Raw genomic sequence first — 20,668 nt, forward strand, 5'->3', positions numbered from 1 at the left:
TTGATTAGTAAAAACACCAAACGAAATTTTAATATTATTGTATTATTTTAAATGACAACACTGCGATAGAAATGAGTGGTGACAAGAGATGGACAAAAGAAAACAAAAAATCGGATTTGCTACTTGCTAGGTTCGACACACACACACACACACACACACACACACACAAACACACACATCTTTAGTAGTCACATACATTTCAAACAATAACCCATTAGAGAAGAGGGGTCATGCCTTCACCATAGATCATTGTCATTGCGATCATTATGGTGTAGTAAATTTTGAAATTTACCCCGTATAATGGAATCGTCCAAGGCGTGCGCCTCCTGTTCCCCCCATCTCACACACGAAAGGGCGGTTTGCGGAGTGGAGGTTGGTGGTCGTCTGCCTGTATGGTCGTCTGTGTCATTTAGTGTGTGGCAAAGGGGGGTGGGTGCGATTAATTAAGTGGGATGGGTGGTGATTGGTGGAAGATAGGCAACCGAAGCAACGAATCGCTGGGGAAGTAGTAGGCTATGGCGCGAGACCGTAGGACCGTGGTCCTTGCAAGGACCGCCCCGCACTAGTTGAAAGGTGATAAGAAGTGAGGACCGCCGCCGATCTTCCCCTATGGGACCGGTCTTCGGTTCACAGCTAAAAGACCGTGGGACCGCGGTCCAGACCGGTCTTCAGCGCGGCACTAATAGAATGCGCTTGGCCAAGGAGATCACAACATTGCCATCCGGAAGTATAACGGACCAACACACAAACTCTGTGTAACCATGAACTTTTATAGTCTGGTTAATACAGTTTAGTGAGAACAACTCACAAACCCGGATGGCAAAAACAATAACAAAGGCCTGAGTGACGTCATCTGCATACTATCTCTTTCCACATATTTAAAAATTTGGCCAGAAATCTCGTCCTTCAAATATCAATCGATTTAAATGACACATGCGGGGTCACAGATTTGAGAGTTTTTGCCAAGATAAAGTTCATTTAAATCGGTATTTGAAGGTCGAGTTGTTTGGCCAAATTTTTACATAAGTGCCTTTACAGAGTACGGCTGTTAGCTAGTTAATAATAAAATGGCGGAATCCCTTGTCACATACGCACAATAGGGGAATATATCCACTTGATGATGCTTTTAGATATAATGATAATGTGTAGGTTTGGTACTAACACAGAAAACTTTGTGTAAATTTAAACATTTATAATATGATCGAGAAAATCGTGTGATAACTATTCACCCATTGGGCAGAATAAAAACAATGACAATGATCAGAGAGAGGTCGACTTCATTCACATAACTGTTTATAACCAACCAACTTTGTTGTCCGAGCACGTGTGAGGGTGTGTCAAAAATTTCCTGTTTTGACTGGTCAAAAATCTACTGGTTAATTAAGTATATATTATTATTATTATTATTATTATTATTATTATTATTATTATTATTATTATTATTAGTAGTAGTAGTAGTAGTAGTAGTAGTAGTAGTAGTAGTAGTAGTAATAGTAGTAGTAGTAATAGTAGTGATAGTAGTAGTAGTAGTGATATAGTAGTAGTAGTAGTAGTAGTAGTAGTAGTAGTAGTAGTAGTAGTAGTAGTAGTAGTAGTAGTAGTGGTAGGACCTACTACTACTACTACTACTACTACTCCTACTACTACTACTACTACTACTACTACTACTACTACTACTAACTACTACTATATATAATAATAATAATAATAATAATAATAATAATAATAATAATAATAATAATAATAATAATAATAATAACATCTTTTTTTTTTAAATTGTTATTTAATTTTTTATTATTTTTTAGCAGTAGTAGTAGTAGTAGTAGTAGTAGTAGTAGTAGTAGTAGTAGTAGTAGTAGTAGTAGTAGTAGTAGTAGTAGTAGTAGTAGTGATAGTAGTAGTAGTAGTGATATAGTAGTAGTAGTAGTAGTAGTAGTAGTGGTAGGACCTACTACTACTACTACTACTACTACTACTACTACTACTACTACTACTACTGCTAAAAAAAAAAAAAATTAAATAACAATTTAAAAAAAAAAAGATGTCTACAACACGTGGGGTTCCCAAGCGGTCACCCATTTAAGTACTAAAAGCCTGACGTTGCTTGACTTCGGTGATCGGACGAGAACCGGTAATTTTCAACGTAGTATGGTCGTAGACAAGTGTCTAAAATAGAATTTAATATAATATAAAAACACTATTGCTAATACGATTCAATAGTCTGATGTCACGCCGCCTGGCAACGGCGGCCATCTTGGTTCTAAACAAAGAAAATCATTACTTTTTATTCTTCATGCTGGCAAGAACTTTTCATATGCCTTGTGATCAGAATGTGTAAAAGTCAAAACATGATCAAATTTATGGGGTTTTTTCCCTCTGGGTACCCTTTATGCTCGCCGGAGAAATATTTCATACGGGGGTCCGCCATTGTTCCGATAGTTTAGAGCCAGTGTTACTAAGTTACCATGCGTCATTAGGAAGGAAGTGACGTTACGACTGTTGAAGAGTATTTATATAATGATGAAGACAGTTTAGAAATGTATAATATTGTTAGTTGAAATAGCGTGTTGTATTCGTCTGTTGCACAATTTGTCGTTACTGGAGAATTTATTACTATTTTTCGTTCCACATGACTGACAAATGGCGATGGGCTATCTTGAAAGCGGCATGAGACATTTCACCGGAAGCGATGACGCATGCGCAAAACCAGGGTTGCGTTCTCTCTGTAAGGGCATGCGGTTACACGTGCTGGAACAGCTGTTAAGGAGATTTTCAATTCATCCATCACCATCATGGGTTTTTCTAGAGTACGGATGTATAGTATCTATACTGTTTATTTTATAGACCTCCCTTGTACGTGCTGTATACCTATATTTTTAGTTAGTGTTCTGATACTCCATCTCCGGCCCTTCACATTCAACTCTGTCTCGGCTCCTTTTCTCTGAAATCTCAGGCTACGCCGTTGGTTATCATACCCAATCATCTGTCATAGAGCAGTGTGTATTGTGCTCGGAGCAGGGCCGTACTAAATGTTCGTGGCCCAGCCTCCAGGGCTTCATTTAAATGCATGAACCTGGAGTATGGATGATTTGTTACATCAAACTGAACACGTTGACCATCTCTGCCCCATCCATGTTATAGATAGTTCGAAGATGACGTCACTCAGGTCTTTGTTATTATTTTTTGCCATCCGCGTTTATGAGTAATGCTCACTGAACTGTATTAACCTGACTATAAACGTTCATGGATACACACAGTTTTGTGTGTTGGGCCGTTATACTTCCGGATGGCAATGTTATGAGCTTCTTAGCCAAGCGCATACTATCTATACTGGACCGCGAAACGAAGACTTGCGTATTGTGCGGTTTTAACCTAGAGGCAACAGCTTGTATAGTTTATGCAAATGAGTGGATTGGGTGACAAGGGACTCGTGTCCGGTGAAGCACAGGGCGAGAAATCTATTAGATATTTGGATCCAGTCAAATACCCAACAGTTGTGGTCTGTAAACCAACACCAAGTAACTGTAACCACCATCGAAGCATCATCTAATTTTAAACACTTATTATAATCTGTTGAGTATATTGTGTCGTAAAAATGGCGGAGTGGGGGTGGGGGGTAACAAACAAGAGTTGGCGTATCCCTATTGACCACAGACAATGCGATTTTTATCATTTTCGTTTACATAAAATACTTCTTTATAAACAAAATGAATAGAGCATGGCTGAATTTCTACTCACCCTTTTAACCCCACCCCTCCCCCCTCCCCCAATATCCAAAACAAACAGCAGTAATGGCTCCTGAAACTAAATAAACAAAAACAAAAAAACAGACATAAAATAGTGCAAAAAACATAGGTTGGCAAGAGTCTAAAGAAAAGACTGGATGAAAAAAAAGCAGTGGCGGTTGGTGTATCTGTGCGTAGCCATCGTTAACTTATAGATAGAATGAAGTTGACGTCACTCATGTCTTTGTTATTGCTTTTGCCATCCGCGTTTATGAGTAATTTTCACTAAACTGTATTAGCCAGGCTATAGATAGTTTGAAGTTGATGTCACTCAGATCTTTGTTATTGTTTTTTGCCATCCGCGTTTATGAGTAATTCTCACTAAATTGTATTAACCAGACGATAAAGCTTCATGGTGACATAGAGTTTTGTGTGTTGGTCCGTTATACTTCCGGATGGCAATGTTGTGAGCTTCTTAGCCAAGCGCATACTATCTATAAACGGTCAGAGTTACACATAGTTTTGTGTGTTAGTCAGCGATCAGCGTCATTGCCGTCGGTTAAAAAGGGGGATGTAACTCACGTTTGCAAAAATACTTTTCTTAAAATACAATATTAGTATTATAAAATGCCAAACCGTTTTGCTATCTGTGTAAAAAAAAAAACCGGTTCAAATTATATTTTAAAAGTCAGGGGTAAAATTCTCTCTTTTTTTATTTTGGTCCCAATCTGTGTCATTCTTATTGTATTCCTATTTCAACCAACATAAATATTGAGACGCTTAAGAGAAATGTCCCCATTTTTGAGTCTATGGCTAACAAAAGTATGAGAAGCCCAAGCGAAGTTAGAGACTTATTATTGCATTCATCCTCGGACCGGTAAGATCCTGGTTTGAGTCCTCCTATTAGCGGCGTAAATTGAGTCCTTGGAGAAAGCTTTTTATCCACTTTCTTTCACCACATTCAGGTTTAAAATAAGTACATATTTGGCTGATAAGAGCATTATATCTCTTTTAAAAATGGTGGAAGTTGTTCGCTAAAGAAGGGATTTGAGCTCGAAACTTTCCGTATTTGGTATTGTGTTCTTTTTTTAAGCTGTTAGATTCATTTTTGCTTATTGCTTTTTACAGTTCACAGCTTCTAGTTCTAGCAGCTTAGCTAGTTTCACTTTCAATATAAAATGTCATGGATATACACCATATCATTTATTAATGTTTCATTTTACAGGTTGAGCTTATTATATCTTTCATTCTAAAGAACGCTCTCCCGACATTGTTTTATTCATTCAATCTTAACCCCAGTTTACAAATACAAATAGGATTGTAGGTCTAATGTTTTTATTGTGCTTTTTTATATCAAATACAAATCATGTTCATTACCATCAGATTAAAGTGTAATCAAACGCATGATTGCATCGTTCGCTTATTATAATTCCAAAAGAGAAATATATTTCAAAGTTGTATCACGGGGTTTTAACTTTGGATTCTTTGAAATCATCATCATAACGAATTAGTATGCGAGTGTGAATGAAAAATCGATAAAATATGATGTGGACCCACCCCTGTTTGTGATTGGCTAATGGATTCGGCCAGGGATCTGTTTCCTTTAGCTCCTACTTCTCACGGAATGCTTTTTTCTTATTTTAGCCAGGAAAAATACTTAACAACAACCTATCGCTAGAATAAGGATGACCTTCAACTTCAACTTGTCAAAAAGTCTTAAAGCAGAAACTTCAAAGAAGACTTGTTGTAAAGTTAAATCATCTTAAAATATAGATAAACAATTTTGATGTAACAGTTTTCTGGTCAAAATGAGAAAAGCATGGTTTAGTCAGTGTACGGGCTGTTTAGTACCAAAGTATCAAATTCGTTTATTTTCTATTTATATTGTTGTATTAATGGAAAACGATATGCGTTTTTATCGTTTTTATAGTGTATGGTCCCACAGTCCGCATACACGAATATTAAACATAGTTGTTGCTTTGATGAAATTCAGAGGATATTATTGTTTTATAAGGTAAATGGTTCGTTCATCCATTCTACGTTAATAGATCTCGACCGACGTGTACTTATGTGCAGGTCTGATAACCCAATTCATTATGGTCTCATTGTTGTTATGGAAATCTCATAAAATGACGCAAAAATATTCTCCGTTACAACAATGTTAAACTAGGCCCATAATTGGGTTCGGATGTCAGACCCTCACACATGTATACGTTAATTTCTACTATTTCTGCCTTCCGTTCTTCTTGTTATATTAGGGGGAATAAGGTCATAAAACCCTCGAATCGTGCAAATTTAGGATTGAAAGCATGAATATTACATGTGTTGTAAAGTACCTACTGAGATATCAGGATTAGTTGAGATACAGGCTTGTAAAAATTGGATACTTTTTAAATCGACGATTAAACTTTCGTTTATTTAATGTCAAAATGTCAAAACAATGTTTTCTTACGTCATGCTTTAATTCCCATTGGCTACTATTTTTAAATAGTCGTGGTAGATCAAGGTATGTAGTATAGGAGGGTGGTAAATCGAAGTTGGTGATATAGGAGGATGGTAAATCAAAGTTGGTGGTATATGAATGTGGTAGATGGATGCTGATGGTATAGGATGGTGGTAGATCGAAGTTTGTGATATAGGGGGTGGCAGATCGACGTTGGTGGTATAGGAGGATGTTAGATCGAGGAACATATGTTGTATTGGAGGATGGTAGATCGAGCTTGATGGCATAGGAGGGTGGTAGATCGATGTATGCAGTATCGGAGAGTATATACTATCGGAGAGTGGGCGATTGAAGTTGGTGAAAAAGGAGGGTGGTAGATCGAGTTTAATTTTATATGAGGGTGATATATCGAGGTTGGTGGTATGGAAGGGTCGTAGATCGAGGTTAGTGGTCTAGGAGGGTGGTAGACAGAGGTTTGTAGTATTACATGGCTGTAGATCGATTTGGGGTATATAGAGGACAGTGTAGCAAAGCTGATGGTATAACAAGGGCGTCATATCGAGCTTTCATTTTTATCTCTGTGGTTGGCTGTTTTTAAATTTAAAGAATCTCTGTTTCCAAAGCTTTGTGACACAAAAAAGTTGTCGATTTCTGCATTCTTCTAGAAATCAACTATAGCATAGGATGCCTGAGAGAGCAATAAGAGAGATTCAATTGGATTTGTTTACAAGTATGCGAGCCGACGAACAAACGAAAACAGCGAATAGGAACCAAAAAAAAAAAAACCATATAAACAAAACCAAAAAAAAAAACCCACCAAACCCATAAAAGAACACAAAACAATTGATTGAATTTGTGGCAGTCGTTTTCTATTCTGTTTTTTTTTTTCTTCCAATTCGATCACGTTTCCAGCGCACCTTGGATGAGAATCAAGCGACATTGAGCGTGGTCACAAACTGAATATGTGATGATTATCAGTTTGGTGAAATGTGTCCGAGTAATCAATCACCCAACACTCAATCTACTTCTATAAGGAGCGCGTTCGGAAGTTGCGGGTATTGAAAGATTATATACAATAGCACAATAAATGGCTTGTTGCGTACAATATTGAATAGCAATCATGTAAGTATAGCCAGCTAGCTAGTCAATATAAATAAAATTGCTAAACACATGGAGTGTTTAGAAATGTGAAAATGTATCAATATGCATTTGTTTCCAAAACCTATTTAAGAAAATATTTTTGAATCCGACATTGGCAATTGAAAGGTATTTATTTGTTTAATTTTATCTCCAGAAAAGATATTCAAAATGCCTCACTCCACTTTGAAGGACTTTGACGCCATATTTCCGGAACTGGTGCAAATGTTGACGTCACAGGATTCAGAGCACCCGGAGCCAATCGAATCAATGAATTGTTTTCGAAAGGTTGGTAATGTGCAACGTGCCGTCATTTGCAGGTTTGATAACCCAATACCTTTTGGGCTCATTGTTGTCATGGAAATCTCAAAAAATGACGCAAATATTGTCCATTACAACAATGTTAATATATTGTACACGTCGGTAATTTGATATCAGCTGATTATATACAATTAGATACTTTAACTCATTAAATATAAAAAAATGATAATTTGTAAGCATTAGACTATAAATAGCATCGATTAAGTATTTAAAATTATATTTTAAAAAGGGAAAATCAAGTTTTAGTTTAGATTGTTTTGTTGTTGTTGGCGATTTAATTATAATATGTATTATATATATTTATATATATATATATATATATATTATATATATATAATATATATATTATGTATTATATGTAATATATATATATATATATATAATATATATATATATATATATATTATATATATATATATATATATATATATATATATACAGCGGCGTGGCATGCTTACAGTATAAAGCGGTGCCAGACGAAAATGTCTTACACATGCTACATTTGTAAATATAAAAGAAAGAAAAAAAAACGTTACATACTTGTAAAGTAAATTTGCATGGTGATGTTTCTATCCCTGCAAATCTTTTCAATAGTTTGTTTATAGAAATCACGAACGAATATATTGATTGGAGTTTGGACACTGAGGGAAATGGCTAAAGGGACACATGCAGACATTGAATGTCAATCGAACAAAGGGTAATTTCAAAACTTACAAAGCGTAAGAATGTAAACAGCCCATGGCTTATTAAAAGAGTACTGTAGTTACGTCATGAAACAGCCCCATTCCACTTCGGAAATCAAACATGACACCATACAAGATCTCTCTCTCTCTCTCTCTCTCTCTCTCTCTCTCTCTCTCTCTCTCTATCTATCTATCTATCTATCTATCTATCTATTTACCTATCTGTGTGTGTGTGAGAGAGAGAGAGAGAGAGATGAACGCGCGCGCGCGCGCGCACACACACACACACACACAAAGTCAAACACGCATATTCACGCGAAGATCATGCATTTAGCATATAGCATCACTATCAAGAAATGTTTGACTTAACTCGTTCACATTCCTTCATATCAATTTTTGAAGCAATAATAATAATAATAATGATGTATGATGATGATGATGATGATGATGATGATGATATGATGATGATGATGATGATGATGATAATAATAATGATAATAATAATAAAATAAATAATAATAATAATAATAATAATAATAATAATAATAATAATAATAATAATAATAATAATAATAATAATAATAATAATAATAATAATAATAATAATAATAATAATAATAATAAATTAATATATACAATAATCACGACAGAGAGAGAGAAACAAATGAACTTCTTACATAATCGTGAATTCGATAATAATAAAGATGGTCGAAGTTACCATACTATGACTATGACGTAAATGACCAACATTAGCTATTATTCCCCAGTCCAACAGAGTTGGAGCAAAAATTTCTCGGCACCTGAGGCGGGTTTTTTCTCGTATGTGAAGATAGTAAAAATTCGAGCCATTTTCTCAGGTATTCAATGTGGCAGCACTATAGTAATAGCCTTAAATGGTGCCAGCAAAAATCCGCACCTTGCAATCGTTTGAGTGGGGAAATCCAGTCACTCGCTCAGCCATGTTACACAGTCGCTGACAGTCATCAACGGACTGTGTGAATCGGGAGAAAAGCGTGGATAGAAGGCGTTGTGACAGAAAGGGAGTCTGTTTCGCACTGTTGATAAAAGGCGATATATACCATTTCTCAGTTTTATATATTTTTAAAAATGCTGTTATCCATTTTTAAAACATGGATGTGGTGCCAGGCACCATTTGAACCAATAGAGCCACGCCCCTGTATATATTATATTATATATATATATATATATATATATATATATATATATATATATATATATATGATGTTGACATTAATGGATCTGTGTGTTTGTAGGTCTTGGAATACAATGTCCCATTCGGCAAGAAAAACAGAGGCGTGTCAGTGGTCACTTCCTATGAACACATCGTGAAAAATCCTACAGAGGAAGACATCACCATTGCTCGAGTTCTTGGATGGTGTGTTGAGTTGGTAGGTAAAGACTTGAGTATTCAATATATAGAAAATATACAGAAAAACCTACAGAAATCGACAACGTTCATCTGTCACCACCACCATACCTTCTATTACAAACATTTCCATTACTACAACTATTGCCACCTTCACTAGACCCACCAACCATCACTACCAGCTCAACCACTACTGCAGCCACCATCAGCATATCAAGCCTAAAACAAAACCACTACAATCTCCACCATTATTACTATCATTACAGCCACGATTACCACCATAACCATCACTGTCAGGACAACTGGCACCACTTCCACCACCACCACTACCACCACCACTACCACCACCACCACCACCACCACCACTGCCACCACCACCACTACCACAATCACAACTACTATGACCACTTCCACTAATACCACTACTACTAGCAGCAGCATTTCCACCAACACTAAATTAGCAACAATCAATATTGTCGTTACTACAACGACTACTACCGGCACCACCACCACCACAACAACAACAATAACAACAAAAACAACGACAAATACTACTAATACTACTACTACTACTACTACTACTACTACTACTACTACTACTACTACTACTACTACTACTACTACTACTACTATTACTACTACTAACTACTACTACTTACTATACTACTACTACTACTACTATATACTACTACTACTACTACTACTACTACTACTACTACTACTACTACTACTACTACTAACTAACTAACTACTACTACACTACTACTACTACTACTACTATACAACATACAACTACTACTAATTCTACTACTACATACACATACTATACTACTTACTACTACTACTCTACTACTACTACTAACTACTACTACTACTACTACTTCAATACTACTACTACTACTACTACTATACTACTACTACTACTACTACTACTACTACTACTACTACTACTACTACTACTACTACTACTCTCTACTTACTACTACACTACTACTACTACTACTAACTACTACTACTAACTACTACTACTACTACTACTACTACTACTACTACTATACACTATACTACTACTACTACATACTACTACTACTACTACTACTAACTTCTACTACTACTACTACTTCACACTACTACTACAACTACTACTACTTACTACTACTACTACTACTACTTACTACTCTACTACAACTACTACAAACTATCTACTACCTACTACATACTACTACTACTACTACTACTACACTACTACTACTACTCTACTACTATACTACTCTACTACATACTACTACTACTACTATATTTATACATACATACTACTACTATACTACTACTACTACTACTACTACTACTACTACTACTAACTACTACTACTACTACTACTAACTACTACTACTACTACTACTACTACTACCAATACTACTACTACTACTACTACTACTACTACTACTACTACTACTACTACTACTACTACTACTACTACTACTACCACCACCAGTACTACTACTACCAGCAGTACTACTACTACTACACTACTACTTCTACTACTACCACTACTACTACTACTACTACTACTACTACTACTACTACTACTACTACTACTTCTACTACTACTACTACTACTACTACTACTACTACTACTACTACTACTACTACTACTACTACTATTACTACTACCACTACTATACTACTACCACCAGCAGTACTACTACTACTACTACTACTAGTACTACTACTACTACTACTACTACTACTACTACTACTACTACTACTACTACTACTACTACTACTACTACCACCAGCAGTACTACTACTACCAGCAGTATTACTACTACTACTACTACTACACTACTACTTCTACTACTACCACCACTACTACTACTACTACTACTACTACTACTACTACTACTACTACTACTACTATTACTACTACCACTACTACTACTACTACCACCAGCAGTACTACTACTACTACTACTACTAGTACTACTACTACTACTACTACTACTACTACTACTACTACTACTACTACCACCAGCAGTACTACTACTACCAGCAGTATTACTACTACTACTACTACTACTACACTACTACTTCTACTACTACCACACACATACTACTACTATACTACTACTACTACTACTACTACTATACTACTACTACTACTACTACTACTACTACTACTACTACTACTACTACTACTACTATAATAATAATAATAATATAATAATAATATAATACTTCTTCTCTTCTTCTTCTCTCTCTTTTCTTCTTCTTCTTCTTCTTCTTCTTCTTCTTCTTCTTCTTCTTCTTCTTCTTCTTCTTCTACTACTACTACTACTACTACTACTACTACTACTACTACTACTACTACTACTACTACTGTTACTACTACTACTACTCATTATCATCATCATCACGATTACCATCATCATCATCATCACTATCACCATCATCAACTTCCTCACCGTCATCATCAATGACATCATCAACAACAAGAACAGTAACTGAAATACGCCACAGCATATTTTCATTTCTCCAGTTCCAGGCATATTTCCTGATTACTGACGATATAATGGACAAATCAGAAACACGCCGAGGTCTTCCCTGTTGGTATAAACAGGTAAATTCATTGGTCATTCAGCTCAATCTGTGACATTTGACATTATTGTTTTGCTTTTACCCTAATTGATGATTACATACACACAAACATACTCGCATACACATACACACACAAACACACACACGCACTCACACACACACACACACACACACACAGATACATACACATAGACACGCATGCATGTACGCATGCAAGGATACGCACGCACGCACGCACGCGAGGAAATCAAGGGACGTAACTCATACAAGAAATCTTTCAATTGCATGTTATATTTGAGTTACCTCCTTTACCTGTGTCGATTTTTTTTTTGAGGGAAAAAATAGAATTCATAAAATTTTACTGAACATTATAAATTTTGCATCCAAAAATATGGAATTTTGTTAAACCTTCTCCTTTACATCTTTAAATAAAAGTGAGGTTTTACACGACTTCTGCGCCTTTTTAAAAATTGTTCAGCAAAACTAAATTTTGCAAAAACATAAAAATTACTTTTCGCAAATATAGGCCTGAAGTGAATTTTATCCCTTTCTTAGACATTAATTGTCTCACTTCACCCACTTCTTTTAAATTCCCCTGTCCTTGACATTGTTCAATATGCTTCATAATGAATTGTGTGGCTCAGCGGCACCTTGTCTCATGATAAAATGAGTTAAGCAATGTTAAGCGTGGTCAGTGACTCGATGCAGATAGTGATACTTAAAATTCTGGTGCCGGAGTTGTGTCCACTTTACACACCACAACGCTCCACTCGACTCAGGCATGAATGAGAACCTGGCTATAGGCAGGGACGGATACTGTAAGAGTGTTAATACGGAAAGGACTCCTAACTGGCGACGTACTGCGTGAAGCCCATTGAGCATGGTTGATCTTTGAGAATACGCTTTATAAAATGTTCAGCTTTATTTTATATTTATCTAATCAGTCCATGTGGAACAAAATATCCATTTTTACATGGCAGATGTCGCCTGTTGGAGCTCTTCATGTTCTAGCATTCTTAAAATATTCATCGCTACCTGGAGCCAGGTGTATATTCCTACACGTGTCGAGTGAGGTAATTTGTGTCAGAGCCCCACCCTAAGACACATCACAGAGCCTAGAGTGTACTATGATTATAACTCACATGGTTACTGAAACGCTTAGTATGGCTTAACTTTGTTCCCTAGCGAATAATTATACGTCACCGTTCCGTCTTCAAAGTCGCATTTTAACAGATTTGATTGGTGCATTTTTTCTCTTGCTTACAGGAAGATGTAGGTATGAATGCTATCAATGATGCCCTTCTTGTGGAACAGGCCATCTACAGACTTCTAAAGAAATACATTCGAGACAAACCTTACTACAGGGACGTTATGGAACTCTTTCTGCAGGTAAGGAGTACCCTGGACAGGGCTGACCAAGACCAGTTGAGGTGACTAAGACGAACTTGCCTACTATTACGAAAAATTCGTAGAATTACAAAATTTTGGCTCCAATTTCAGAACTTCATGAGCATCTCTAACTCTAAGTCATTAAAACAATGAAAATGAAAGTTAATGCAATACTACATAATTTCAAGGATTTTGAAGTGTCATTTAAACCTTGAAGTTAACTTTATCAACAATAATCTTTATCTCCCATAAATTACGAATCTGTTAGATTATTTTCAAGTAGGCAGTTATGGTAAGACCACAGTTAACCCCCACCCCATCCCAGATTGAAAGGTACGAGTATTAAACAAAGAACATCGGACAGGTTATTTCATGTTATTTTTCTTACGTGTGGGGAGTGGTGAATCTATCAAATGATGTACATTTTACCATATTATTTGTTTAATATATTTCAATCTGGGTGGGGGGGGGGGGGAAGGGGTACATTTGGGGGCTGGTCTTCGTCACCCTAAATGGCCTTAGTCATCATCTTATTCCTCACGTCTTTTGGCAACACAATCAACGCGTATACGCTTCTAACGGAACCGTCTGTCGAAAGACATGATGATCCGTCTGTCTAAAGGTCCCTCCTTGTTTTGTACCGTATTACTTTCACTTTCATTTATTCCGGATATTTGTGTGAAGTTATCTCGAGAGCCTAGGATGTTTCAAATGCAGACCAAAATATTCGAATAAATACACAAACAAAAAAAACTGGAACATAAACAAAGCAAACTAAGAGCTAACCGGGATTTTTTTAATGCCTGTAGACAAGTTACATTACCATTATGGTGATGCAACGTGATGATGGTTATGATGATTATGATAATGATGATGATGATGATGATGATGTTGATGATGATGATGATGATGATAATGCTGATGATAATAATGGTGATGATGATGATGATGATGATGATGATGATGACGACGACGACGACGATGATGATGATGATGACGACGACGATGACGTGGATTATAATTATATTAGATTAAATTATCCAATGACGTATTGATGATTTTTTTGATTTTCTTCATCTGTCCATTCTTACTAGAGTGGGTTCCAGACATGTATCGGCCAGTGCCTGGATACTATCACAGCCCCTCCTGAAGGAAAAGTAGACTTCTCCAATTTCACAATGGCCAGACATAGTGCTATCGTCAAGTGGAAAACTGCATTTTATTCTTTTTATTTACCCGTGGCGGCAGCTTTGTACATGGTGAGTTGTTTTTTCTATCTATTTTCTGGGTGATTTTTAGCCACGAGCTATCAAATAAAAGGCGATGCCAAAATGTCGTTTTCATAACATTCGTCCCCAATAGTAAGTTATTTTGAAAATTAAGGAAAAAATTACTTTTCATCAATTTTTCTGTATCAAATAATAATAATTTTTAAAAAACAACAACAAAAAACTGAGGTTCTGGTAGTATTAGCTTTTTAAAATGTCTGAACAAGTGTGTGTAAAAACGGTGCCAGACGAATCAAGAGAGAATAAAAGCAAGAAAAGAAAAAAACATCACAAAAAAATCAGTTTAACTGGACCGCAGACCTTCTGATTACCGGTCAGAGGGCAACCATTACACCACAAAGGCTCCCATTGTTGGGACATTTTTACTACCTATATTCTTCACAAGGGTACGCGTTTTACTTGTGAACCCTCACTTCCATCACACAACACATACACATTGAACACGCGAGGACATTAGACGAGCTCCATTTTTATTTTTGATAATATCAAATTGAGAGATTACATGTGTTCATTACATTTTATATTCTACAGCCTGTAACATTTTATAATTCACTCTGGTTTATTAAGATAACACAGCAGAACAAAGCTGGTGTTCACTGACAAAACAACTTTTCTTATTTTGGACAGTAAATCTTAATTTCTCACATCGACAGATTAAAGTTGCCTTCAAAATGTAAGAAAGTCTATAACCTAAGACTTCTGTAGTAGTTGGAAATATGATGTTTTCTAGCAAAAAAAGTAAAATAAAACGTTTAGTTAGATTTTTACCCCCCCCCCCCTCCCCAATAAACTTGAGCTTTTAAATAGCGCAATATCCCCTAAACGTGCTCAAAGTGCTTGACAAGGTGTCTCTATCCAACAGCAACACTTAACAGGTAGGACAAGACATTACGCTTGTTAGGCGATATAATCATTTTTTTTTCAGACAAAGATAACGCTTTTAACGGCCAGGTAATCATTTTACACTTGAGTACGACGAATCAATGTGAATAAAGAGCCTTTTTCAAGAACTCAACTATGCGCCGCTCAGAGCGCTGCTCGAACCCTGAACCTTCCGACCCGAAAGCGAGGGTCATACCACACGATGACATAGCATCACAACGATAGAAGAGGCAATTGCCACTTTCATATGTAACCCATGGCCTCCAATCCAGTGTGATGTCGGGGTGAATCAGATGGCCAAAGGTCAATTTAAAACTAGGACGACGTGCTCCAATAATAGCAGGTCTGAAAACTGAACGCAATTTGTTTCAATAGTCTGATGTCACGTCGCTCAGCAACGGCGAGCAGCGTGGTTCTAAACAAAGAAAATCGGTACTTTTTATTCTTCATGCTGGCTAGAACTTTTCATATATAATGTGATCAGAATGTATAAAAGTCAAAACATGATCATATTTATAATGGTTTTCTCCTCTGGATACACTTTTATGCTCGTCGGAGAAATATTTCATAAGGGCGTCCGTCATTGTTCCGATAGTTTAGAGCCAGTTGCTGTTACTATGCGTCATTACGAGGGAAGTGACGTCATGACTGTTGAAGCGTTTTATGGGCTTTATTCAACATTGTTGTCATGGAAAATAATTTGGTTAGAGAGTATTTCCATTTCATTACAACAATGTGACCGTGAGAATTTTAATTATCAGACCTGTAAGCGTGTACACATCGCATCGCCTCAAGCCAGAAATAATATGTCAGAGGGACAATCGCATGCTGAACAGTCAATTTAAAGTCAGGATAATTTTTTAAAAATGCATCTTGGGGTTTTTTTCTCTCCTCTTTTTGAGGGTGGGAAAGGAGGAGTGGGGTGGTGGCGGGGCGGGGTTGTTTTTGTTTTTGGAATTTTGTTTTATTTTGGTTTTGTTTGTTTTGTTTTAGTGTCTTTTTCTTTAAATGTTGTCTTTCTTCTTTTTCTTTCTTTTTTTTTTTCACTTTCAATTATTATCGGTGGAGCATATACACTCGACCCATGTCTGATATTTTCATCTTTAAATGCGATTTTAACTATCTAAACCATACCAACATTAGACCTTTTTGTATCGACTAATCACACATGACAAAATAATGAATTTATCACTCAACAGGCTGGCATCTCTGATGTACAATCTCACACCAACGCAAAGACGATATTACTAAAAATGGGACATTACTTTCAAGTGCAGGTAATATTGCATTTCAACAAAACCTCTTTAATTCTTTTCTTGTTGCTCATTTCGTTGTGATTTAAGTCAAATTGAAGTATTAAGAAGAGGAGTGAGATAGATAGATAGATAGATAGATAGATAGATAGATAGATAGATAGCTAGATAGATAGATAGATAGATAGATAGATAGATAGATAGATAGATAGATAGATAGATAGATAGATAGATAGATAGATAGATAGATAGATAGATAGATAGATAGATAGATAGATATATAGATAGATATATAGATAGATAGATAGATAAATAAGTAGGTAAGTAGTTAGGTAGATAGATAGATAGATAGATAAATAGATAGGTATAGATAAATAGGTAAGTAGGGAGGTAGGTAAGTAGATAGATAGATAGATGAATAGATAGATAGATATATGGATGGATGGATAGAGAGATAGATAGATAGATAGATATAGATCGGGAGATATGACAGATGGAGAAAGAGCCGCGATTTTCTGTCTGTCATCTAATAGTATATATGTATACATATTTATATATATATATATATATATATATATATTTATATATATATATTATATATATATATATTCAATCTATCTATCCATCTATCTATCTATCTATCTATCTATCATTCTATCTATCTATCTACCTATCTAATTATCTATCTATCTATCTCTATCTATACCTATTTACTTGCCATCCTCCTAACTGCCATCGATCATATATATCGGGTGCGAGAAAAAATGTTACCATTATCAATCTATTTATTTAAATTTATTCTAAACAAATTTAGACAACATGTTTTACGAATTCTAAAATTTTGATGTGAATTGTCTATCCCTCATTATGCTTTATGACTTCCGTCATATTATGTTCCCCCACGAACCATTGATTTTCTAATGGTTTGAATAGCGAGTCAACCTCATGAATTTTGAATTTAGTCTTTTAACTTGGCTTCCACTTAAAACATTGTACCAGCTTATAAACCACCAATGACCAAATGATGTGGTCCATTGGATTCAAATCATGATTCATTGGTATATATATATATATATAATATCAATGATTTTATACACGTTGATAATATTTTAAACACAAAATACTTTGAATGCTCTCTATAAATATGCACATATTATATACTTTATTTTCATTCAGGACGATTATCTGGATTGCTATGGAGATCCCGCTGTGATAGGAAAAATAGGCACGGATATTCAGGACAACAAATGTAGTTGGCTGATTGTCAATGCTCTTGAGTTGGCTTCCACGGAACAAAAACAAACAATCAAGGTAATTATTATCAGTCAGTTTGATTGTTGGCAATCTCTGGTTTGCCTTCAAGCAACATAAACAAGAAAACAATTTGAAAATAATTACGTTGATTGTTTGCACTAGATCTATCTAGTTTTCTTCCAAGAAACAAAAACAAACACTCAAGGTTAAAATCATCATGTTGATTGTGAACTCTTTCTAGTGAATATAAAGGTAAGATTTAGTCTGTTCATCTGTAGATTTTGCGTCCAATTCGTCATTCGTACACACTGTTGATATAGCTAGAGCTAATGGGAGGCATTCGCTCGCGTCTTTTATATTTGGGGATGAAAATGACCCATATATTCAATGTTATTGGATTCGTACTTCTTTGAGATCCAAGTACCTAGCTACATAGTCACAATAGTTTACGAGTAATGAGTAATTTGTATCGCATCACACAGCACGAGTAACATGGCGTGAATTTACTCTTCTCTTGGCATAGTGGCTAAGCGGCACGGCGACTCCTTGTCTTATAACAAAAGCAAGCGGTTTCAAATTGTCGTTTGTGACTGTATGGTGGAAAATCTCTGGTTGTGTCCCCGAGAAAGGCACTCTACACAAATTGATTCACTCCACTTAATGTGTGAAGGCAAGAGACAATAACGATATTAACGAATGCTAAAATGGATACATAAAGGTGACTTGTAATGTACGAAGTGGAATTTTGTTTTTTTTTAAAGGCCTGTTTTGGGAATAAATGAAGCATTGTATTGTCATCTTTATATATATATATTTTTTTTTTGGTGTGTGTTTGTGTGTGTGTAAATCTGCAGGACAATTATGGCCGCTGGGACGATGCTTGCGTGGATTCGGTGAAGAAAGTTTACAAAGATCTAGACATTCAAGGAGTTTACAAACGCTTTGAAGAATCCATTTACAAGGAATTGATTGAGCTCATTTCATCATTGTCTGGTAGCTTGCCCGAGGAAATATTTCTGGACTACGTAAACCGGCTGTATAAACGGGACAAATGAAGAAGGATAGGAATTTGCCATTTACCATCATCAATTAGGTATCGGGATACGGACAAGGTTCAAGCGACGATTTATATGTTGAGACTATGCTAAAAAAAATAAATGATTAAACCAGTGTTTTAAAGGCATTTTGATATGAAAATTTAGAAATTTATCCAACTCTATATAATTATAGAATTAACCCCTTATAATTGACTGTGATACGATTGTCTATATTCAACCAATCATGAAAATATACGTCCACGATTTTGGCAATATTGGTCCAAGTGAGTTTAGAGTAGTCACAATTTTTTATGAAGCCCTTCCACGCGGCAACGCTAGAATCTGTCGCCTAGGAATTCTATAAAGATTTACAGATAATTCATCAAACAAACATCTGATGCCAATAGGAATCACTCTTCTTGTCAAAAAAAAAATAGCAAGTTAATTGTCATAACAATTGAAAGCCAGTTCAAAATCACAACATTTAATAATAAACGAAAGCTAGTGTAAATTGTGATTTTAAAAAGGAGTCTTTTTTATGCAAACGGATTTACTAGTTGTTTCTGAGTTGGGTTTTTTTTTTCTTTTTGCTTGACATTTGTAAAATAAGGGAGTCGACAAAAAATAATACTATAGTGAAAAGGAGGAAAACAATCTTATACAGCAATCTTGCCATTGGAATTCTCTCTTTTGTAGTTTAGCAATGCACACGTTCAAAGTCCCGGCAGCGCTCATGGTAAACACGAGAATCTCTTTTTGTTTTCTTGAATGTAAAGATTATCAAACAAACAAACAAACAAAAAATAGCAGTCTTGCTATGACAAATCCAATATGATTATGTTAACTTCAAATACATGAATACATGAATGTTCTATTACATTCCCGCGAACCCGAAAAGTATGTTAAACCTTATTTTGGTCAATGTTGATTTTCACATGTTTTGTTTTGTCTGTGAATGTGCTTATAGATAACATTCTATCGATACAAATTGTATTTATCATGATCAATTATATCCTCATCTTTAAAATATTTAGTAGTTCATCCTGAAGAAGGCAAGGATCGGGGATAAAGGTGTTGCAAATGACGTTTATATAATAAAGATTATGAACATTTATATACAGAGTTTCCGCCAATTCATTTTGCTCAATGCTGTTAACAATTTAACAATGTTACTTTTCTGTCTCCAGCTGCTGACCATAATAATAAACAAAAACAAATTTCAATCTCATACAGTAGGTATAAGTAACCCTACAAATCTTACAATCTCCGT

General features: G+C 35.6%; 2 protein-coding genes and 1 pseudogene across 2 annotated transcripts in view; 1 reads left to right on the plus strand and 2 right to left on the minus strand.

The window, feature by feature from the left end:
* Nucleotides 1-20,668, minus strand: part of LOC144967783 (farnesyl pyrophosphate synthase-like) — a 47,677-nt gene that overhangs the window by 17,853 nt on the left and 9,156 nt on the right. The window lies entirely within an intron of this gene.
* On the minus strand, nucleotides 2,043-2,160 carry LOC144969781 (5S ribosomal RNA; annotated as a pseudogene).
* LOC144967784 (farnesyl pyrophosphate synthase-like) lies at nucleotides 5,633-20,512 on the plus strand. Its single transcript, XM_078905423.1, has 9 exons — nucleotides 5,633-5,739; nucleotides 7,463-7,593; nucleotides 9,584-9,718; nucleotides 12,236-12,316; nucleotides 13,561-13,683; nucleotides 14,778-14,942; nucleotides 17,054-17,131; nucleotides 18,284-18,418; nucleotides 19,216-20,512. The coding sequence occupies exons 2-9, from the start codon at nucleotides 7,477-7,479 to the stop codon at nucleotides 19,414-19,416; spliced, it is 1,035 nt and encodes a 344-aa protein (XP_078761549.1). The 5' UTR covers nucleotides 5,633-5,739; nucleotides 7,463-7,476; the 3' UTR covers nucleotides 19,417-20,512.

This window comes from Berghia stephanieae, chromosome 3 (assembly GCF_034508935.2).
Source record: "Berghia stephanieae isolate SIO BIC M18660-M18661 chromosome 3, UCSD_Bste_1.3, whole genome shotgun sequence".
NCBI lineage: Eukaryota > Metazoa > Mollusca > Gastropoda > Nudibranchia > Aeolidiidae > Berghia > Berghia stephanieae.